The sequence below is a fragment of the Eriocheir sinensis genome, chromosome 46 (assembly GCF_024679095.1).
Source record: "Eriocheir sinensis breed Jianghai 21 chromosome 46, ASM2467909v1, whole genome shotgun sequence".
Lineage (NCBI taxonomy): Eukaryota > Metazoa > Arthropoda > Malacostraca > Decapoda > Varunidae > Eriocheir > Eriocheir sinensis.
In genome coordinates this window covers 8,119,977-8,144,849 of record NC_066554.1, presented here as the reverse complement: position 1 = coordinate 8,144,849, position 24,873 = coordinate 8,119,977, and the positions used below count along the sequence as shown (strand labels likewise).

General features: G+C 45.0%; 1 protein-coding gene across 1 annotated transcript in view; it reads right to left on the bottom strand.

Annotated features, from left to right (window-relative positions):
* LOC126980928 (uncharacterized) overlaps positions 1-24,873 on the bottom strand; it is a gene marked incomplete at its 5' end in the record, with an annotated part of 96,837 nt that overhangs the window by 2,483 nt on the left and 69,481 nt on the right. Inside the window, one exon of the mRNA XM_050831384.1 lies at positions 527-764. Within this exon, the coding sequence (XP_050687341.1) occupies positions 527-764 (238 nt within the window). The remainder of the gene's footprint in view (positions 1-526; positions 765-24,873) is intronic.

Genomic DNA, 24,873 nt, shown 5'->3' with positions numbered 1-24,873 from the left:
TATCAGCTTGTGCAACAGTGGGAGAGCTGCAGCATGGGGGACAACAAGAAGGGAAGAAAGGCACTGATAAGGAAAAGATGGGGTGAGGAGAAACAGAAACGGGCTGGGTGAAGGGGAAGAAAAGGACAAGAAGAAACAAGCACAGTAAACAAGGCGATACAAAAGATACAAGAGATGAGGTGGAACACACACACACACACACACAAACACGAGAGGGAAGAAAGAGCATTGATGAAGAAAATATAAGATGAGGAGAAACACAGGAAATGGGGGAGAACGTAAAAGAAGAAAGAGATCAAAAGACGAGGCGACACAAAATATACAAGCATTAAGAGAGTGAGATGGAACACGCACATACACCCACCCATAAAAAAAAGCTCCTCCTCCACCCCCTCCACCCCTCTCCTAACCACTCCACAGCCCCATCATACTCATTCATCTCTTATATACCCACTTCACTCCTCACCCCTTCACATACCCTCACCTCCTCTGAACACCCCAACCCCTCCCAGAACTCCCCACCCACCTGCCATGGCTGAGTGGTCCCGGGACTCCATGACGGGCACACTGTAGGCGAGGTGACCGTCGACGCTGTGCTGCTGGGTCTTGTAGTACAGCGTGGAAATCTCGGCCGAGCAGCGAAGGTTCATCTGGCCCTTGCGGAAGTGTTGGCGCCCCACCCGGAACTCAAGGCCCAGGCGCGTCTCCTCCATGCCGTCCAGGGAGCGGCTGGTTTCGAGGGGGATCAGGTAGGTCTGTGGGGCCTGGCGGAGGAGAGGCAGAGGAGGAGGAGGTAGTGGCGGGGTGTGAGGTAGGGAGGAAGGAAGGTAGAAGGTGTGTGTGTGTGTGTGTGTGTGTGTGTGTGTAGGTGGGAATGAGTGGCGAGGAACGTGTGTGTATGCGGGGGGGGGGGAGGGGGGGGGGAGGGGGACGTGTGTATATGTGGTGGGGAGTGTGTGTGTGTGTGTGTGTGTGTGTGTGTGTGTGTGTGTATATAGATAGACAGATAGTGAGACAGATCGACAGTCAGACAGATATCCATACAATCATACATGCAGATAGATAGAAAGATACAGAAGAGGATAATTTGAGACACACACACACACACACACACACACACACACACACACACACACACACACACACACACACACACACACCTCCACCCTCACGCACACACGCGCACACACATACCTTCCTTCCTCTCTCCCCACACACACACACGCACACGCACGCAACACCCCAAACACCGCCATCCCAGAATCGTCCTGTCCGGGTAAGTTTGGCGTGTAATGGGACTTTTTGTGACCTGCTCTCATCCAGTAAGTGGAATGGTTTATAATCTGATTTAGAGGCAGAGGCAATGTGAATGCTTTTAGTGAAACAATATTCCTCTGGACGCGGCACTGGGGCGGGGCAGGGCGGGGTGGGGAGGGGTGGGGCAGAGTTTTTCGCTCGTGTGGATGGGGTGACGCGATGGTGGTGGTGGTGGTGGTGATAATGATGACAGTAATGATGGAAGGGGCAAGGGTGAGAGTGGTGTTGTTACTAGTAGATAGTGGTGGTGGTGGTGGGGGTGAGGGTGCCTGTAGTGTGTGTGTGGGGGTGGGATGCAAGCTAATTGATGTGGTATTGTAATTAATGATGGTGATGGTGGTGATAATGAGGTCAGTGGTGATGGAAGTTGTGGTGGTGGTGGTGGTGGTGGTGAGGGAAAGGGTACTAGCAGTGTATCTATGTTAGTTGTGGTGGTGGTGGTGATGGAGGTGATACTGGCAATGGTGATGGATAAGGTGATAGTGTTTGTCATGGTGATGGTGGTGGTGGAGGTGGATAGTGTGATAGTGGAGAGCGGACTGGTGATGATGATGGTTGTGGCGATGATGAAGGATTAAAAAGGTGATGAAAGGTAGTGAAGGGGAGGTGTTGGTAGTGAAGGTGAAGGGAAACTAATGCGGTGACAGAAATGGTGAGGACAAAAAAAAGAGGGAAAACTGGGATGGAAGTAAAGAGGAGAGATGTTTTGTGATGGTGAGTATTGCAACAAGTAATGGTGGTGATAGTGATGATAATGGTGACAATGATAGTGATGGTGATGGGAGTAATGAGGAGAGATGTTTTGTGATGGTGAGTATTGCAACAAGTGGTGGTGATGATAGTGATGATAATGGTGACAATGACAGTTACAATAATAGTGATGATGGTAATAATGATGATAGTGATGATGATAAGGGCAATTCAGGGCGATAATGTGATTGTGGTAACCGTTGAGAGGGTAACAGTAGCAACACCGATAGTGGAATTAGTGGAGGTATGAGTGGAAGTGGTGATGGTGGAAGAGGTAGTGTGGTGGTGGTGGTGGCTGGAATTACTAGTGGTCGTGATGGTTATTGTGTTGGTATAGTGGTGGTAGGAATGGTAGTTAATGTAGTGGAGGTGTAAGTAATAATGGTGGTGATTATGGTGTTGAAAGTGATTGTAGGGGTGGTGATGAAAGTGGTGGTTTGCTTGTGATGGTTGAATTGGTGGTGGAATGGATGGTGAAATGGGTGGTGATTATGGTGTTGAAAGTGATTGTAGGGGTGGTGATGAAAGTGGTGGTTTGCTTGTGATGGTTGCATTGGTGGTGGAATGGATGGTGAAATGGGTGGTGATTATGGTGTTGAAAGTGATTGTAGGGGTGGTGATGAAAGTGGTGGTTTGCTTGTGATGGTTGAATTGGTGATATTAATGGTGGTGGAATGGGTGGCGCAGTGGTGGTGTTGTTGGGTATTATTGGTGGTTCTTATGGTCATGGTGATGGTGGTGATGGAGTGGGAGTGGGAGTAAAAGGGTAGCAGAGGGGGGGTGGGCCAAAATTGGGGCTTTGATCAGGTCCCATCAATGCCACAATGAAACTCAAACACACACAAACGAACCCACCTTTCCCCACCTAGAACAAAACTCTGTAAATAACTTAAATTATCTATTATTCCCCATTGATTAGCGCACTTGTGTTTTAGTCAACGCGGCCGGGGCTGAAAAAAAGGCCAATAGTACATCTCCCAGAGGGCCTGAACGTGAGAGTATGTCCGGTAACATTCACGCAAACACTATTTTTTTTGTATGATTTTTATTTTACTGCAGAGGAGACAGTGCAAGGGCGTAAAAAAAAGAGAAAATAGTATGAAGAAAAAAGCCAGCTACTTACTGCTCCTAAATAGAGTGGCTATGTAACACTCCCACCCACTCAGTCTATGTAACACTCCCACCCACTCACTCTATGTAACACTCCCACCCACTCACTCTATGTAACACTCCCACTCACTCACTCTGTGTAACACTCCCACTCACTCACTCTATGTAACACTCCCACTCACTCACTCTATGTAACACTCCCACTCACTCACTCTATGTAACACTCCCACTCACTCACTCTATGTAACACTCCCACTCACTCACTCTATGTAACACTCCCACTCACTCACTCTATGTAACACTCCCACCCACTCACTCTATGTAACACTCCCACCCACTCACTCTATGTAACACTCCCACCCACTCACTCTATGTAACACTCCCACACACTCACTCTATGTAACACTCCCACCCACTCACTCTATGTAACACTCCCACCCACTCACTCTATGTAACACTCCCACTCACTCACTCTATGTAACACTCCCACTCACTCACTCACTATAACACTCCCACTCACTCACTCTATGTAACACTCCCACTCACTCTATGTAACACTCCCACTCACTCTATGTAACACCACAGCTTAGTAACATTTCCACTCCGATAACACTGCCACCCTATGGAACTTTCTCACTCCAAGTAATATTCCCAATCCGTTAATACAAAACACTCCCCACCAATAAACACTTTCCTTGTTAACGCATCACCCTCGCACTCCAAATAGCACTCCTATTCTGGAAGTAACACTCCCACTGTTATCTAAAATGCCCTTATAATCAGTCCCACTCTAAATAACACTGCCACTCTTCAAGTATCCCTTCTATTCTATTTAAAGTGCACTAATCACTGTTCCTCCGCGTGCAGTGGTTAACGCCCCCAACTACAAATCTGATGGGCCTAGTTCGAATTCCGGTTTGGGTAGTCGGCGAGCAGCTCATCCAGCCGTTCATCCGTCTTTTGGGGTGGTCGATAAATGGGTACCTGGGGGAAACCTGGGAAAGGTAAACTGAGGTAATCCGTATGTTTCACTGGGCGTGTGTCTGGTTAAGGGGTTCTCTGACTTCTCTCCCACCACAGGCTGAAAGGTCAACGGGACGGAGAAGAGCACCGCCGCCACGCGCAGCCAAAGCATATGCTCCCAACTTTGTCTTATCTTTAATCACTGTCGCACTCTGTAAGCAACATTCCCACTCTATTATTCAAACCGCACCTAATCACTCCCCGGCACAGCTCGGCTCACGGGGCGGCACAGAACTTAAAGCCGACGACTTACGTAAAAGACTAATGTGAATAAATATATGATTAAGGAAAAGAAGGAAAGCCCGGCCCGTCCCTGGCAGTCTAGTGGCCGCCGCCGCCGCTGCACACACAAGATACGAGGAAACCATTGTGTCGCCGGGTGCTGGCTGGTGGGTGGGTCCGTGCCGCGGCGGGGTGCTGCCGGGAGAACAGCGGCACGGCGGGGGTCTGGGAGCGGCGGCGATGAGGTGCAACGCGAGTGTGATGTACAGCCATAAACCGACGGAAACCTCTCATTTTACGCGAGCCTAAATTATGTGTTTGAGAAGAACGCGATGTAGGAGATCCAATGTGTTTCTTAGGTTACGGGTTCTGCTTACCTTAGCGAGGAGGTTAGTATTGTTAAACGCTGCCACCCTCACATCAACTACTTCCAAAGGCCAAACAGGATATCAGTCGGGTTATAATGAGTGTTTTTTGAGGTTCATGGCACAGAAGAAGGGTCAAACTACCACCAGGGTCAATAAAACTACCTATGGAAAGACCCACATCTCCTACGAAAGCCTTGTCAAATGAGTGTGCTTGGGCGAGGAATTGTTTAAGAATATGGCTGTCAAATCCGTGACTCGCCAGGCATTAAAAAATTAGTGTTGATGATACGCGAGATGTAGGATAGCCAATGTGTTTCTTAGGTTACGGGTTCTGCTTACCTTAGCGAAGACTAACCCGTGACCCAGATATTAAAAAAATAGTGTTGATGATACGCGAGATATAGGATAGCCAATGTGTTTCTTAAGTTACGGGTTCTGCTTACCTTAGCGAAGACTAACCCGTGACCCAGGTATTAAAAAATTAGTGTTGATGATACGCGAGATTTACTCTTCGCGTCCTCTTCAGAAATGACAGACCTACCTACAGCCATAATCCGATGCAACTTCTCCTTTTACGCGAGTTTCAATCAAGTTTTTTGCGGAACGTTGCCAGATTGTCGTACCCAGCCTCCTATGTCTGCCAATTTCCAACTCCAAAACTGCCTCCTCGACCCCAGCAATTGCCTTCATATATAGTTATCGTTAAGATGGTTAATTATTGATGCGTTTTCGGCAATAGTTATGGGTATGGCTCAAAAACTGGTAAATACGAGGGTCTTAAGACAATCTGGCAACGGTGGTTTTGAGTAGAAGACGATGTAGAAAATCCATTGTGTTTCTTACTTTACACGTTTTCCCTTCATTAGTGAGAACGCAAACTAAATAGTGTTTATTATACGGTAAATTCACTTGTCGCGGCCTCCTCAGTAATACAACCCTCGTGTATAAAGAGATCTATAAGTATCGAACACATTTAAAGATCTATATTTTGAGAGAGAGAGAGAGAGAGAGAGAGAGAGAGAGAGAGAGAGAGAGAGAGAGAGAGAGAGAGAGAGAGAGAGAGAGAGAGAGAGAGAGAGAGAGAGAGAGAGAGAGAGAGAGAGAGAGAGAGAGAGAGAGAGAGAGAGAGAGAGAGAGAGAGAGAGAGAGAGAGAGAGAGAGAGAGAGAGAGAGAGAGAGAGAGAGAGAGAGAGAGAGAGAGAGAGAGAGAGAGAGAGAGAGAGAGAGAGAGAGAGAGAGAGAGAGAGAGAGAGAGAGAGAGAGAGAGAGAGAGAGAGAGAGAGAGAGAGAGAGAGAGAGAGAGAGAGAGAGAGAGAGAGAGAGAGAGAGAGAGAGAGAGAGAGAGAGAGAGAGAGAGAGAGAGAGAGAGAGAGAGAGAGAGAGAGAGAGAGAGAGAGAGAGAGAGAGAGAGAGAGAGAGAGAGAGAGAGAGAGAGAGAGAGAGAGAGAGAGAGAGAGAGAGAGAGAGAGAGAGAGAGAGAGAGAGAGAGAGAGAGAGAGAGAGAGAGAGAGAGAGAGAGAGGGCACGTTTATCCCTACGCAAAAATGGCTAATGTTTTCGTCTGGCGTTTCAAACTTTTGCGTCTTCAAGGGTAGGAGGATAATGAGGGAAGATAATGGCGTCTTGATTTTGCCAGAAGGTTAAAACTCAGCCAGAGCACGTCCATCCCCAGGTGAGAATAGCCATTGTCTTCCTCTGGGGTTTCAAATATTCATGTCCTCAAGGGTGGGAGATAGTTTTATGAGGGAAGGTAATGCCGTCTCGATTTTGCCAGAAGGTTAAAAATCAGCCAGAGAACGTCCATCCCCAGGTGAGAATAGCCAATGTTATCATCTGGGGTTTCAAATATTCAAGTCCTCAAGGGTGGGAGATAGTTTTACGAGGGAAGATAATGCCCTCTCGATTTTGCCAGAAGGTTACGAGTCAACCAGAGAACGTCCATCCCCAAGTGAGAATAGGCAATGTTTTCGACGGGGGTTTCAAATATTCAAGTCCTCAAGGGTGGGAGATAATTCCACGAGGGAGGATAATGTCTCGACTTTGCCAGAAGGTTGGAGTCGGTCAGAGAACAGCATAAACATCCCTGAACACGCCACACCTCGTCTCCCATCGCACCTCGGCCCTGACACGGCGGCGGAGAGTATCAAAGTGCTGTCTATTCTTGTATCACATTTTTCCTGGCGAGGCGCTGAACGTTGTACATGTTTTAGCGTCACCGTGAGCTGCTGGCACGGATTAAAAAAAAAGAAAAAAAAGAAACGAAGAGAGAGGTAGAAAAAGGTAAATAAAAATTAGTTCGTTGTTCTGCCTTCGTAATGAAAGCACCAAGAAAACGTTATAACAAGATTATTCAGAACTGGTGTTGGAAAGATAGCAACATGAACGCAAGAACGCGCACACACACACACACACACACACACACACACACACACACACACACACACACACACACACACACAGAAATATAGGTAGATTGATAGTTTATTGAGCACAACTGTAATATATCAAACAAATAAATGGAAACACACACACACACACACACACACACACACACACACACACACACACACACACACACACACACACACGTACACGGCCGCCACTGTTTTCCTCTCCCCGCCGGCTCCTATGTCATTGGTGGTTGTGTCAATAACTTTTTTGAGCGACAAGTTACGACGCGCCGGCCTCAGTGTATTTACCAATAACACGCAGCCACACAAATTGAAAATAGTAAAGGCACTGCGGGACGCCCACCACCAGCGCTGCCTCACGTGGACTCGTAAATATTCAAGCAGTTCAAGCAGGAAAGCTAAATACTGAACGCGATGGGCAATGCATGTAATATTTAACACAAGCGGCTCAAAGCACTTCTCCCTTGAACCCAGACTAGCCCGAGCACGAATCTCATTGGACCACTCGAGGCGCGCCAGTGTGGACGAGCACGACAAAGGGAGGAGCGTCGTCTGCATCGACGGTCGTGGTCGCGGAATTAAATATACAGTGACAGAAAACCGCACCAACAAAGGGCTGTTAGCGTCCCTCTGTGGTCACAGACTGGCCGTAGCTCGCACAGGCCTTGCCTGGTGTGCGGTGAAGATTCCTGAACACTACCTGCGTGCCGTGCTGTACTTGGAGTCTCTACAAACCACTCCTGAGGAGGTTGGCAGTTTAGTTGTCCTTTGTAATATTGTTCACGAGGATTAAAACATCATTGTGTCGCAGCTTTCACAAATATTTAGTTGCATATGCAACCATTTTGTCTTGTCTGATTACCTTTACAGAACATGGCGAATATATTAACGTAAAGTTTGCATCCATTCCCTCTAGTGCAGTGTGTGGAACTGAAATTTACGGAAGTGATGCGCAACATTTATTTATATTCACAATATATATATATATATATATATATATATATATATATATATATATATATATATATATATATATATATATATATATATATATATATATAAATCATTATTGGGGAAGGTGGTGGCTGAAAGTTCAGCGTGCGGGCGCGGTGTCCTGGAGGATCCGGGTTCAAGTCCCCCACCCCATCAGGCTGATAAATTTTGGTCATTGCCAAGTGGCCAAAGACTACCCACATGCTGCCCTAATAATCACCTATCAAACCGAACTAACCGAGCTAACGAAATTCAATAGTGGAGCTCCGGGAGGGCAGCATGAACAATGCAAGAATGGAGCCACTAAAGCACTTTCTGCGCCACTAACGGACTTGGGCCAATTGACAGGCGCCATCATGAAAGCAGTTCTATAGGCCAAACGTAAAAAAAAAAAAAAAAAAAAAGCAGCCATTCCTAGTTCACTGCAAAACAGGCCGTTTGAACGTTCTCCACCTCCTTCTCTCTGATATTAAGTGTACTGTTCCAGCAACTGATGTAATTTCATCATATGTGCACACACACACACACACACACACACACACACACACACACACACACACACACACACACACACACACACACATTGATTTTTAACAGTGACGGGAACTAAAGTGAATAAAAACAGGTGTTCACGTGGAAGTATTTGTCTTACGCAGAACAATTGTCACGTTTGAATTTCAAGTGAGCATTTCATTCGCACGCAGCATATATATACCGTAATAAAAACACACTATTTTAAACAAGCAAATTCATATTCATGGCGCTCGAAAATTTCCACCATTTTCAAGCCTCAAACTGCGTGAAAACAGACTGCACAGACAAAGTTGGAGGGAGTGGAGGCGGCGGCGGGGTGATGACGAGCGGCCAGCGCGGCGGAGGCTCGTTCAGCGCCGCAATAATACCTCAATGATGGCCGCGGAACACCGTAGAGTTTTCTAAATATACATAACTTCATCTCATTGCAGTCAGTTATGTAGCATTTATTAGCATTTATGGTCTTGGTACACTCGTTTAACAACACGTAAATGATACCCAAGAACGTTCAGCAGTTTCGGAAATTATAAACACTACGATAAATGTCTCCATCTACTCATTCCAGTCGGTTATGTAGCATTTATGAGCATTTATGGTCTGGTTACACACGGCAAGAATCACCCTTCAGCAACACGTAAATGATATACCCAAGAACGTTCAGCTGTTACGGAAATTATAGGCACTACGATAAATAGCTCCATCTCCTCATTGTAGTCAGTTATGTAGCATTTATTAGCATTTATGGTCAGGTAACACCCCACCGAGAACACCCACGTAAATGATACCCAGACACAGATAACAGTTTCATATATATATTTAACCCTTCGTGACTTCATTTCAGTCTATTCTCTAAACACACGAGTACGCAACTGCACCTTCAATCGTTCAGGTCTCGGATCACACACACACACACACACACACACACACACACACACACACACACACCGTCGCCGCTACGATCACCTAACAGGGAATCAAAATTAGACGAGCATCTGTTACATTATCATTATTATTCCGTTACTCTTCCCCTCCCTCCCTCCCTCCCTCCCTCTCCCTCTGAGCTCATGTCGCAACACTAACAATGCGAGGCGGAGCTGTGCGCTGGACGGGTGTTATGAAGACGAGCCTGAACACCTGTATGTATGTATATACCTCACCTGGATATAAGAAACACGAGACTCGAGGAGGCTTCACCACTTGACCTGAAGCGGAGTGACTGGCGCTGTGACGAGTGACTTAGTTGTTTGTTATAGGAGAGTAATGTCACCGGAGAGAGAGAGAGAGAGAGAGAGAGAGAGAGAGAGAGAGAGAGAGAGAGAGAGAGAGAGAGAGAGAGAGAGAGAGAGAGAGAGAGAGAGAGAGAGAGAGAGAGAGAGAGAGAGAGAGAGAGAGAGAGAGAGAGAGAGAGAATGATAACAACAACAACAACAACAACAACAACAACAACAACAACGGTGACAACAACAACAAGGGTCATATGGTATCCTAAAAGCTGATCCCACCTTCTCCCTCCTTCCTTCTCCTTTGCTGTCACTAAATCAACAGAATGGAAGATTTACCGCCCGACACACGTCACTGGCCAGAGGAACATAAGCCCGATCATATACTCGCAACTAGTGTGTCCCTGGCCGCCTCGGGGACACCTGGCGGAAAATATTTGATACGGAATCGAATCATGCATATCCACCAAGCCATCATCAATATAGATGTTCAGTGCCCCGACGCTCGCACAGCAACACGGAGGACTCGGGGAAAAGATAGAGAGGTGGAGAGTCCGAGGAACAGACAGACAGGTAAACAGACAAATGAGACAGGCAGACAGATGGAAGATAGAAATAGACTGATAGGTGGGGACAAGACAGGCAGAAGGGCAGGTAGTCTCACACACACACACACACACACACACACACACACACACACACACACACACATCAAAAGAAAACTTCCTTTTGAAATATCCTCCTCCAAGTTTAAAACATGAAGCAAAACGGCTCTTTTTAAACTGCTATTCACCCTCGACGACGTGAAGTGTGTGTGTGTGTGTGTGTGTGTGTGTGTGTGTGTGTGTGTGTGTGTGTGTGTGTGTGTGTGAGAGAATGGAGAATATTCAATAAGGAGAATTTACTTACAAAAACATCCAAAACCTAATCGGATAGAGTCAGAGCGACCTAAACACGCTCTCCAACGATTCTGTGGAGACTGCGTATGAAAAGTCATGTTGCCACACTAACGTAACATGTCCAGCTCGGCACGGAGACAATTCCACCAACAGCCGCCGCCCACATGAGACACGCTGGAACTGTTACGATACAAGTACAGAATCGAAACACCTTTTAGATCCCCTCCCAAGGCTGCCGAGGCTACAAGTATCGCCTTCATCTGTAAGCCGTCTTGGGGAGTCTGTATGTGGCCGGGCCTGAGACGCTTGTAAGGACGGGGGTGCATCAGGCAATCTCGGCAGCGGTGAGTGAGACGCGGCCGCAATTGAACGGATCCATGCATTCACCTTATTCACTTTACTTTCTATACGTAGATGTGTTTTCAGGTGTCTATTGGTGGCGTTGGCAGCTTTGGGAATCGGGTGAATGGCAAACTTGACGGTGCCGAGCGACATCAAAGGGGCTCAGTTTTCAAGAGAGAATTTATCTTTTTGCTGCCGCTGTGTGTGTGTAGATACGAGCGGGACGGGACGAGAGGCTGCGGAAGAGGGTGAGTCTGAGCCTTCCAGGAGCTGATTATTGTTCGTAAGTTAAGTGACACCCTACACCGCCTAACCTGCTTGACTGGTTGCTTGTTGGCCGGTGAAGCTTTCGCGGAAGTGTGTGTGTCGACCGTGATAGGAATTGTGAACTAAAAGAAATCGGAGGAGGTGAAAATTGGTTAGTTGTGACACGCTACACCTCCTTACCTACTTGGATGGCCGGTTGTTGGCGGGTGAATCTTTCGCGGATGTGTGTGTCGAACTAAAACAAATCCGAGGAGGTGAATGTTTGCTAATTGACATGTTATACGTCTTCTTTCGTTTGTTATGGTTGTTTGTTGGTCAGACTTTCGAGGAAGGGTGTCAATGATAGTGCAGTGATGACAGACAGCGCTGACGTGCGAATTGTGAACTGAAACAAAAGCGAAGAGGTGGATATTTGTTGATCATATGACACGGTACACGTCTTTGTTACGCTCGATATGGTTGTTTGTTGGTCAGTCTTTCGTGGAAGTGTCTCAGCAGTGATGATAGAGATGTTGCTAGAATTGTGAAGTATAACCAATCCGGAGAGGGGAATATTTGTTAATTACTTGGCATTCTACACACGAATTTTTACACTTGTTATGGTCGTTTGTTGGTCAGTCTTTCGTGGAAGTGCGTCAGCGGTAAGGCAGTGATGATAGAGATGTGAGAATTGTGGACTAAAAAGAAATCTGAAGAGGCGACTATTTCTTATTTACATGACACGCTACACGTCTTTTTACACTTGTTATGGTTGTTGGTGAAGCTTTCGTGGAAGTGTGTCAGCGGCAAGGCAGTGATGATAAAGATGTGAGAATTGTGGACAAAAGAAATCTGAAGAGGCGACTATTTCTTATTTACATGACACGCTACACGTCTTTTTACACTTGTCATGGTCGTTCGGTGGTCAGTGTTTCGTGGAAGTGTCAACGGTAATGCAGTGATGACAGACAGCGCTGACGGGAAAATCATGACCTGTAGAGTATCCAAAGATGTAAATATTTCTTAATTACATGACACACTCCACGTCTTTTTACTTGTTGTGGTCGTTATCCTGTCAGTCTTTCGAGGAAGTGTGTCAGTACAGTGTGACGATGGTGGTGAACGCTCTGGTGAAAATCGTAAGCTTAACCCCTTGCCCGCGGATTTCCTACAAGAAGACATCACCAAGCTACAGGAATGGAACAAAAAGTGGCTGCTACAATTCAATGAAGAAAAATGTAGAGTCATGTACCTTGGGAGGGGATATCCAGCATACCAATACCACATGGGAAACACTCCACTATCCACCACAGAGGGAGAGAAAGACCTGGGAGTGATGTTACCAGGCTACCAGTGAAAGCCAAATCCGTGCCATTAGCAGCGGACGGGTTAAACATATGAAACGTTGAAGACCAGAGACGGAGAGTGAGACAGAGCAGAATGTGGGTGAAGGAATAAAGTCGTTAAACATCTGAGTCGTTAAACATCTGAGTCGTTAAACATCTGAGTCGTTAAACATCTGAGTCGTTAAACATCTGAATCGTTAAACATCTGAATCGTTAAACATCTGAATCGTTAAACATCTGAGTCGTTAAACATCTGAGTCGTTAAACATCTGAGTCGTTAAACATCTGAGTCGTTAAACATCTGAGTCGTTAAACATCTGACTCGTTAAACATCTGACTCGCTAAACATTGACTCGCTAAAAAAAATTATGATTCGTTAAACATCTGAGGAATTGAGGACCAGAGACAGAGAGAGTGAGAGGAGGAGAAGCAGCAGATTGTAGGACGAAGCTTAAAGTCGCTAAATCTTTGCCGGAAGCGAGTCAGCTGTGGCGGGACGATAACGACTCCGCTAAAAATGATGAACGCGAGAAAGTTTGAGGTGAAGGAAGCGCAGAGGCAGAGACAGAATGGGGGAGAGAGGAGGAGGATGACGAGAATGAGGAGGGGAGAGGATGGGAGGGTGAAGAGGGAGAGGAAGACGAGGGGGAGAAGTGGAAGGGTAATGATATTTAGTCCCACAGTCTTTCTAGGAAGCTTGAAAACAGTAGGGTGTGGACGATGACTTTGTGGAATTTACATAACTCGTAAATTTGTGGATATAGTGTGTGTAAGCGACGCAGGTGAAAGGGAAGAAGGAGGAGGACGAGGACGAGGACGAGGAGGGTTGTTAGTCGTTTGGTCTTTCGATTTCGAAGGAACGTGGGATCTGCTGTGATAGAAGAGACGCAGGTGAAGGGTGAGAGGAAGGAGGAGGACGAGGACGAGGAGGAGGAGGATGTAGGGTGATGGCAGTTCAGCGCTTAGTCTTTCGGGGAAGCGTGAAAACTGTAAGGTGAGGATAATGATCTTAGCGTGGAATTTGCTAAGTTGTAAATTTGTGGATATAGGAGACGTTGGTTAAGGGTAGATGAAGGAGAAGGAGGAGGAGGAGGAGGATGTAGGGTGATGGCAGTTCAGCGCTTAGTCTTTCGGGGAAGCGTGAAATCTGTAAGGTGAGGGTAATGACCTTAGCGTGGAATTTGCTAAGTTGTAAATTTGTGGATATAGGAGACACTGGTAAAGGGTGAGAGGAAGGAGAAGGAGGAGGAGGAGGAGGAGGAAGAGGAGGAGGAGGAGGACGTAAAGGAGCACCGTCACTAAGTCTATCGAGGAGCTGTGTATCATCTGAGGCACCACGATTTTTTTTTCTACAACAAAGGGAACAGCTCAAGGGCACAAAAAAAGGAAACAATAATGAAAAAAGCCCGCTACTCGCTGCTCCTAAAACAAAACAAAAAAAACAAAAAAATCAAAAGAGGTGGCCGAAAGAGAGGTAAATTTCGGGAGGAGGCGACTACGAGCTTGAAGTGAAAATCATGAACTTGCAAATTTAAAGTGAGAGACAGAGACAGGAAGAGGCAGAGAGACAGAACCCCGTATTCCTTAAGCTATCAGCACCTCAAGATATGTAAAGTTGAAGAGAAAACCAAGACCTTGCAAATTTAAGGAACTGATAGAGAGAGACATACACAGATAGATGAAGAGAGAGACGAGGGTGCGGATGGGTATCGAAGTGGTGGTACAAAGAGATGATGAGCGAAGTTGAAGTGAAAATCATAAACTCGCAAATCTGAGGAAGAAAGGGATACAGACAGACAAACAGAGAGACAGAGGGAGAGAAGGACGAGGGTGTGGTTGGGTAGCGAAGTGGCGGTAGGAAGAGAACACCGAGAAATGATGAGCGAAATTGAAGTGAAAACCATGAACTCGCAAATCTGAGGAAGAAAGGGATACAGACAGACAGAGAGACAGAGAGAGGAATGAGGGTGTAGATAGAGAACAAGGAGATAGGAAGGAGAGAACACGAGGTAAGATAAGCAATACCTTACGGGAATATTGTTGAACTCCGATATTCCAAAGGGCGAGGGACACAAACACAGAACAAGGGGAAGAGAGGAGAAGGTCGACGATGTTTGTTGGACGGTAAACCTTGAGAGAAAACGCGTCAACTGTAGTGCAGCGATGTCGCCAGTGATGTGAAAACTAATAAACCCGGGAACTTGAGGCGAGGAACATAGACAGAGGGAAAAAGGAAGGGAGGAATGTAGGGGGAGCAAAGTGGCTCAATCATTCGAGGAAGCGTGTCGAGCAAAAAGAAAGAGGAGGTATGGAAAACAGACAAAAGTAAAAGAGAGGAAAATGAACAAAGGGAGAAGTGGGAAAGAGGGGATAACGAGATGGAACGTAGTTAAATACTAATGTGAATATTATAAACTTTGAAAATATAAGAAGGGAAAGAACACAGTGAGGGAACGTAACGAAGGAGGATGTAGAGGCAGCAATGTTAGGGGATGAAGAAAGGAGAGAGAGGTGAAAGAGAGTATGACATGACCAAACGATATGAGACACGAGCCTTGTGAACTTCGAAAATCTGAGAAGAGGGAAAGAACAGAAAGAAAGGAGACAGCAGGACAGGAGGAGGGTGAAGAGGCAGCAATGTTAGGGGGTGAAGAAGGGGGAGAGATGTGAAAAAGAGAGTATGACATGACCAAACGCAGATATAAGACACGAACATTCTGAACTTCGAAAATCTGAGAAAGGGGAAAGAACAGAAAGAAAGGAAACAGCAGAACAGAAGGAGAACATAGAGGCAGCAATATCGAAGGATGAAGAAGGGAGAAAGAGGTTGAAAGGAGGGAATGACGAAGCAAAACGTAGATAGATACTTGACTTGTACATTCTGAACTTCGAAAATCTGGGAGGAGAAAGAGACAGAAGGACAGGAGGAGGATATAGAGGCAGCAATATTAAGGAATGAAGATAAGGAAAGAGAGGTTGAAAAGAGGAACGGCAAAGCAAAACGTAGATAGATACTTGACTTGTACATTATGAACTTCGAAAATCTGGGAGGAGAAAGAGACAGAAGGACAGGAGGAGGATATAGAGGAATCGCAGGAATGAAAGACAGACGAGACCAAACAGATCCCGACATGCAACCGAAGGCGACCAGGGAACCAGTGCATCATAAAAGCGAGACTGTCAGGGAAGGGCGGCAGTTTCTTGCGGCCTCCTGGAGCAGACGGACGCACAGATTACCGTGTCACCTGCAATTTAGATGTCAAGTTCCAGTTCAGGTGACACCCAGGACTCAGGTACCCGTTACGAGGTAGAAGGGCGTTATTTAGTGTGTGTGTGTGTGTGTGTGTGTGTGTGTGTGTGTGTGTGTGTGTGTGTGTGTGTGTGTGTGTGTGTGTGTGTGTGTGTTTATTGTTTTATTTCTGTTTTGAAGCCATACCACCATGTTCAGTTTTCACCACCACCCTCACCACCACCACCACCACCACCATCATCACCATCCCCTAATCACTATCATTAATACCACACACGTCATCACTACCACATCAATACCACACATCACCACAAAACTTACAACCACTACCACACACTTCATTTCGCTAATCACTTTCACCACCACCACACACGTCATCACCACCACATCAATACCACAAGACTAGACCCCCTCCACAACCACCATTATCATCACCATCACTCACCCTTACCCTTCGAACCCCCTCCTGCATCACTTCCTCCCCGTCATCACCACTATCACCACCACCACCACCACACGCACCACCACACCAGCGTCGTAGATGCCTCGCTAAATTCCTCTCAGTCTAAAAATCACACCACGATCAGCGTCGCAAACTTTTCCTCCACTCCTTACAGCCTCGGAGGGGGGGGGGGGGGAGGAGGAGGGGTAGATAACAAAATCGTGCGGTGTGTGATGATTATGCTGTCCCGGTGTCACGGATGGGGTGGGGAAGGGAGTGGGGTAGGGGGGAGGAAAGGGGAGAAGGAAGGGTAGGAGAGGGGAGGAGGAGGAAGAGGGAAGAAGGAAGGGAAGGAGATGGGAGGAGGGTGGGGAGGTGATACAGAGAAGGAAGGGGAGGAGGATGGGAGTGGGGAGAAGAAAGAGGAGGAAAGGGGAGGAGAGGGTAGGAGGGAAGGAGTGAGGAGAAAAATGGGGAGGAAAGGGTAGGAGTGAGAGAGGGAGGAAGAAAGGGAGTAGGGGGAGGAAGGTGGAGTAGGGGAGGAAGGTGGAGTTGAGGGAGGATGGGGGAGTGAAAGAGGAAGGAAGGGGTAAAGGGAGGAAAGGGGGAGTGGGGTTTAGGGGAGGTAGGGGAAGTGGGGGGGGAAGGGGAAGTGAGGGAGGGAAGGGGAAGTAAGGGAGGAAGGAGGGAGTAGGGGAGGAAAGGGGGAGTGGGGAGTAGGGGGGAAGGGGGGGAGTAGAGGGAGTAAAGTGGGGAATAGGGTGAGGAAAGAGGAAGTTGGAGAGGAAGGGGGAAGGGGGAATAGGTGAGGAAAGGGGAGAGGAGGAAAGGAAGAGGCGAGCAGGGGAAGGAAGGGGAAGAGCAGGGGAGAAAGTGGAGGAAAGGGGGAGTGGAGAGTAGGAGAGAAAGAGGGAAGAAGGAGGGACGGGGTAGTAGGGAGAGGAAGTGGAGGAAAGGGGAAGTGGGATGTAAGGGGAGAAAGGCAGGGGGTAGGGGCAGAGGGGGGAGAAGGGGGAGACAGGTGGGGAGGGCAGTGCTGTAGGTGGCGGCAGACATGGAAGGCTGCATCCAATATTCACGTCTCAAGGGCGATTTTCTCTTTTATATTTTCCTCTTCACTCTTTTTTCCATTTCCGAAGATTGGGTAGTTTGGGGCACCTTAGTTTACCGGTCACTGGGAGGCTCAACATGAACACAAAAATGAACAGACACCCTTTTTTAGTGTGTGTATGTGTGTGAATATGCTCGTTTTTATCTGCCTTCCTCTCCTTTCAGCCTTCAGTGACGCAAAAGGGAAAACATGAATCTTTATCGGTCAGGGAGAGGATGAATAGTCGATAGCTCCGTACCGCCTTTCAGTCCTATTCGAGGTTACACGCTGCAAACACGGGCGACATGCTTCGGCTGACTCGCTGTGACTAAACATTACTTCTTCTTCTTCTTCTTTTGACCTGTGACGCCTTGTATCGCTTCTTTGGTCCTCCTCCTTTCGTTCCTCTTTTCTTCTTTTTCACTTATATACACTTTTCTTTGCAGTATTACATCACTTTTTTAAGCACTTCATCCTGAACTTAGGTTAGGTTTTCTGTCCTTTTCTTTCCCTGATTTACCTGTCTATGTGCTTTGCTATTTTCAGGAGGGAGTCTCGGCGGCGCTGGTAACTGGATAACACGGGGAATGTTTTGAGCTCTTTGTAATATGTATAGAGGTAAACGGACTCCAGGTGACGGTGCTGGTCGTGTCCTTGAATAGTAAAGTCACCCCTTGTATCACCACCACCACCACCACCACTACCCACTCTCCCTCTCACTTACCACCTCTACACTATACAGCACTCATCACCTCTATAATCACTACCAACAATCACACCGTTTTCCTTTCCATCACCACTCTTATCATCAACCCTTCAACACCTCCACCACCAGCATCCACTCTCCCCTTCACTTACCACCTCCACCACCACCACCACCAACAACAACATCAACAGCCCCATTTCCACCCCTCCCCAGCCTCACCACCATCATAACCTTCAACCACCCTCAACCACATCACTCCATTTTCATCACCACCTCTCCTTTTTTCTTCTACCACCACACAACTCCACCACCACCACCATTCCCTCCACCAACACCATCCACACCACCATCCACACCACCGCCACCTTTCCATCACCAACTCTCCTATTTACATCCACCACCCACACCACCTCTCCACCACCCCCTCCACCTCCACCACCAACACCTTCACTTGCTAGCCTGAAAGAGGACCTAACACGCGGCTGCTTTTTGTTCGTCAATCCACAAACTCTCTCGAAAGGGCGAGAGTTCATGTTTGTTGGTAAAAAAAAAAGTATTAAAGCTTACGGTATCTATCCATACAGGCGGAGTTGGCATCCACGGACTAAGCAGGTAACAGGCCTTGATTCAGTTTCATCAAGCAGTAGCTGGTTCGACACGAAATCACCCAATGATACCCCATGATCCTGCGATGTCACTTGGTACCAAAGGTGTTCATGTCTCAGCCAAACAGTAAGACAGGAAGCACACTTAGTACAGTCATCCAGACGATCGGACCTTAGTTTTGACCATGGAGACCTTCAATCCCAGAGGCTTCGCCCCCTACTGAAGCACTTCGAAAGCATTCACCAGGACCATTCATCCATTACCCCATTTGTAAACCAGTCTTTTCCTATCTCCTTAAACTTGAATGTATCCAAGTCCTACTCATTGATGTAGATCCACACATTCTTTTCACTATGAGTACACCCTCAGCCTCCCCTTGGTCGATCCCGCGTTAATCATCCCCTTGTCCGGCTTTCTTCTTATATCACTGATGGGACGAATAAGAGCTTAAGCTTTTTTAAAACGGGTAAAACCTGTTCCCATGCTTCTACGATGTAAATAATTGAATACCGCAGAGAAATAGCGAGATACTGAAAGCTCTGAGGTGACGTGACTCCCCTAAGCGACAATATTTCAAGAGGTGGGAGCCAGGCAACGAGTCCTGCGGGGAAGAGGGAAAAACAGTGAACAATATTGGAAGCTACATCGCTGCCATGACCCGTGACAACACCCGCCCTTGCTGCCACGCCTGACCCACCGGTGGTACGGACTTGTTCTGGGCAGACAAATTCAAGCTCAAAACATTATATATTACAAAGGAACATGTATTGTCTTTAATTTGTCTTGGTTATTGTATTTTGATGTTACGTAAGAAACAACACATACTGGGAGGGAGGTTAGTGTTTGCGGTTGAAGAAATAGATAAAAGCAGGCGAATATATGAATAGGTTCTTGACGTTTATATAAAAAGGTTGAAATAATAAAGAGACCAAACGAATATAAGAGTAGGTTGTGGACGTTACGTAAAGAAGCAAGGCACACATAAATAGCTCACTCTACGCGGTTGAGATAAATAATAAAAAAGAGCTGAAGAATATTAGAGTAAGAAAAAATATTAAAAAAGAACAAGACGATATTACGTGAAGAAGCAAGGCACAAAATTATAGCTCACTGTACGCGGTTGAAATAAATAATGAAACCGAACTTGCTAATATTAAAGTAGGTTCTTGCGTAGGGAGTGTCGTTAAATGAATATCTAATGTGGCATGATATCAAACGAGAGACTCAACACATGCAAGCCGGAACAAAAACAAAGAGCAGACCGTGTGAGTGTGAGGCGTTGAACTGTTATGAAAGTCACACGTCAGAGGAATGATCGGTAACCATGAATGTGTTATCGCTTCCATGGTGATGCCCGACAGTTCAACAGGTGCGGCCAAAACAACGGAGAAGGGAGGCGAATATGAGAGTGAGATGGTAGGTTTTCGTTTTTTTTTTTTTTTTTTTTACAGCCAAGGAGACAGTTCAAGAGCGTAAAGAAAAAAAAAAATGCCCGCTGGCCCGTTTACCTCCGTCTGTCTGTCATTCTGTCTGGTAGTGTCTGAGGAGGAGTGCGAGCCGGCGGTTATCTGTGAACTCTATTGGGATACACACACACACACACACACACACGTCACCCGGACTACATGGATGGCTTGTCGAGGAAAGAAAACGAGACAAGTAACACCACAGACAGCTCATACCTCCTCCTCCTCTTCCTCCTCTTCCTCCTCCCCCTTCTCTCCCGACCTCTTCACCTGATGCCTCCTCCTCCTCTTCTCCCCTTGCCTCTTTACCTGATACCTCCTCCTCCTCCTCCTCACCGCCTCTTCACCTGTCGTCGCCGCCGCGTGGGAAATGCCCAAATAATGACTGGATTAAACTTTCACGGCGTATCCGACCCCGACGCCCGCAGTGAATAATTTCCTGCCTGTCCGCCGCGCCAAACACTGCTGGAAAACAGTTTTGTTGAGGCGAGTTGCTGAGGGGGCGGGGGATGGGGTCGTGGAGAAGGGATACGAGAGGGGGGGGGAGGGGAGGGTCGGGGGGGTCGGGGCGGGAGTGCAGCGGGGTGGAAGGAGCAGGGAGGGGTAAAGCGCAAGAGGGGTGAGGTGAGGGTGGGGTGGAACAGGTATAGGTGCGAAATGAGAAGGCGATGAGGTGCAGATGGGGTGAAATTAGGGGTTAATGGAGTGGGGAGGAGCAGGAAGGGGTGAGGGGAGGGGTGGGGCGGCGGTGAAGGGGGCTGTGGCATGGGGGGGGATAGCTGGCACTGGGGGGGGCGGGATTTATGGCCTATATAGGGTGTGGCAGGAGAATGTGCCATGGTGGACTATTTTGTATTAGTGTGTCAGTGTACGTGTGTATGTATGTAAGTGTTAATGTATGTATGTTTGTGTGTGTATATCTATGTATGCCTCTATCTACTTACACATTGAATCAGTAACAACAAGAGCAGAACAACAAACCACTATAACAAGAACTCAGGGCAGAACAGGAGCAGCAACACAAACAACATAACAGGAAACGCCGCAGCTCAGAGTTAACCCCCCCCAAAAAAGTGTCACTATAAATTTATTCGCACGCGGCAGAAGGGACTGAGACCTGCCACCAGCGACCCACCCAAAAGGAGTCTGGCACATCGTTTAGTTCTCCAGGAAATCTGTTTGGAAAGGTAGTCATTTTGTGATTGGTGGTGCTGCAGGGGACAGTGATGGTGGTAGTTGTGATGATGGTAGTGATGGTGATTTTAGTGGTTGTAGTGGTAGTGGAGGTGGTATCTATGGTGGTAGTTGTAGGAGCAGCGAGTAGCGGGCTTTTTTTTATATGATTGTTTCTTTTTTGTGTGCCCTTGAGCTGTTTCCTTTGTTGTAAAAAAAAAAAGTAGTGGTAGAAGTGGTAGTGATGATGGTGGTAGGAATGAAGATTGTTGTGGTAGGGGTAGTGTAATGTCATTTTCTTATAGTAGTTGTAGTGGTGGTTGTTGTTGGTGGTAGTCGTGGTGGTGTTAATTGTGGTGGTTGTAGATGTTATGAAAATAGTGGTGGTGGAGGTGGTGAAAGTAGAAGGCAAACAGAACATAAAAGAATCGTTGAAAGTGTTCCTCCCGAAATTGACCTCTCTTTCGGCCACCTCTTTTGATTTTTTTTTTTTTTTAGGAGCAGCGAGTAGCGGGCTTTTTTTTTATTATTGTTTCCTTTTTTTGTGCCTTGAGCTGTCTCCTTTGCTGTAAAAAAAAAGACATCTACAAAGTTGACATAAGCCGCGCTCACCAAGAAATCCCTGTTCTTGTCCAGTATGAAGCTCGTCCCTTGAATAACTCTCAATTAACACATTCCCGCGCAGACTTTCCCGGAATGCTAAGTCGCTTTCTTACACCCAACTGACAGACAAGTATTATTAACAAGCATGGTAACGCTGCACGCACTACTTATACAACGCCCTCTACCCCCACCTCCACCACTACTTTCATAAGATCTACAACCACCACAATTAACACAACCACGACTACCACCAACAGCACTACCACCTCTACAACTACTATAAGAAAATAACATTACACTACCCCTACCACAACAATCTTCATTCCTACCACCATCATCACCACTACTACCACCATCACTACCACTTCTACCACTACTACAACTACTACTACTTCCACCACAATAGCTGCCACCGCCACTACCACTACCACCACTAAAATCGCCACCATTACCACTTTCACAACTACCACCACCACCACCCCTACCACTACCATCACCACCACTACCACCACATCTACCACCACTACATCACCACAACCTCCACCCCTTCCATCATCACCACTATCACCACCACCACCACTACCACCACTATCACCATCACAACCATCTGCAACACCACCAAACACAAAATTGTAACCTTTCCAGACAGATTTCCTGGAGAACTAAACTATTTTCTCGCACTGAGGTAAACACACAAACAAACAACAAAGTATTAAAACCGACATCTTTACAACCTCTTCTTTCCCAAACAAAGATCACCACCACCACCACCACCACGACGGCCAATCCAAAGTAAACAGCCAATAAAAACAGTCTTGCTTGCTCGTGGTAACATGGACGCGACACACCAAAACACGGATTCAATTTTCCTCATAACGCCGCCAATCGAGGACAAGAAGTCACAAATAGCTGCCTCTGTTTTGGCGTCTCGTTCTTTTTTTTTCATCTCTTGCCGAGGCAGCGTTTAGCGTGTTTTTGTGTGTGGCTGTTTCTGTTGCTTTGGCCTTTTAAGCTGACTCCCTTGATGTAGAAAAAAATGATATAGACGAAACGATGACCGAAAAAGAAATGATATAAATAAAAGGTTTCCTCATAACAACGAAAAAAAGTAGAGGAAGAAAACAAGAATACGAAGATATTTCACAGCGAAGAAAACAGCAGGAAAACCAAGAACGGGACAAAATACAGACTAAACAATGATCAAAGGCAATAAAGATGAGAAACAAACAAATAAAAAAACTAATAAAAAAGTTAAAAAAAGAAAAAGAGAAATACAAACACACGAAGAATGACGGGAATAGCGGCAACACCAACAACGACAAAATTATAGACGAAGCAGTGGCGAAAAAAATAGCATAATAATAAAAAATAGCATAATAAAAAAATAGCATAATAATAAAAAAATAGCATAATAATAAAAAAATAGCATAATAATAAAAAATAGCATAATAATAAAAAATAGCATAATAAAAAAATAGCATAATAATAAAAATAAATAATAAAATATAATAATAAATAGCATAATAAAAAAATAATAATAATAAAAAATAGCATAATAAAAAAATAGCATAATAATAAAAAAATAGTATAATAAAAATAGCATAATAATAAAAATAGCATAATAAAAATAAATAATAATAAAAAAAAATAATAATAAAAATAGTATAATAAAAAATAGCATAATAATAAAAAATAGCATAATAATAAAAAATAGCATAATAATAAAAAATAGCATAATAAAAAAATAGCATAATAATAAAAAATAGCATAATAAAAAAATAGCATAATAATAAAAAATAGCATAATAAAAAAATAGCATAATAATAAAAAATAGCATAATAATAAAAAATAGCATAATAATAAAAAATAGCATAATAATAAAAAATAGCATAATGATAAAAAAATAGCATAATAATAAAAAAATAGCATAATAATAAAAAATAGCATAATAATAAAAAAAATAGCATAATAAAAAAATAGCATAATAATAAAAAATAGCATAATAATAAAAAATAGCATAATAATAAAAAAATAGCATAATAATAAAAAATAGCATAATAATAAAAAAATAGCATAATAATAAAAAATAGCAAAATAATAAAAAAATAGCATAAGAATAAAAAAATAGCATAATGATAAAAAATAGCATAATAATAAAAAATAGCATAATAATAAAAAAAACATACCAATAAAAATGTAAAAACAAAAACAAGAAAACAAAGACATTAACACCAACGACATTGACAGCGGGAAAAACAACTACGCCCCCCCAAAAAACAAATAAAACAATAAAGAAAAACAGTATATAAAAAAAACAAAAGCCATACCTTCCCAAATAAAGATAAATAAATAATAAAATAAATAATAAATAATAATAATAAAAAATAATGACAAGAACACACAGACATTAACACCGACATTAACAACGGCGAGGAAAAGACAAATCAATTAACAAGAAAAAAAAAGGTATAAAAAAGAAGAAAAAAAAAAAAACACAACCCACACACTCTCAAACAAGTAAAAAAAAGTAGAAAAAAGAAAAAAAAACACAACACACACACTCTCAAACAAGTAAAAAAAAGTAGAAAAAAGAAAAAAAAACACGAACACAAAAGACATTTAACTAGACACTGACGGCGGAAAAAAAAAAAATCACCAGCGGGCAAAAAAGTAGAGACGAAACAATTAACAAAAACAATACAAAAAAAAAGCCATTCCCTCAAAACAAAGAAAAAAAAGTAAAACAACAAAATCAA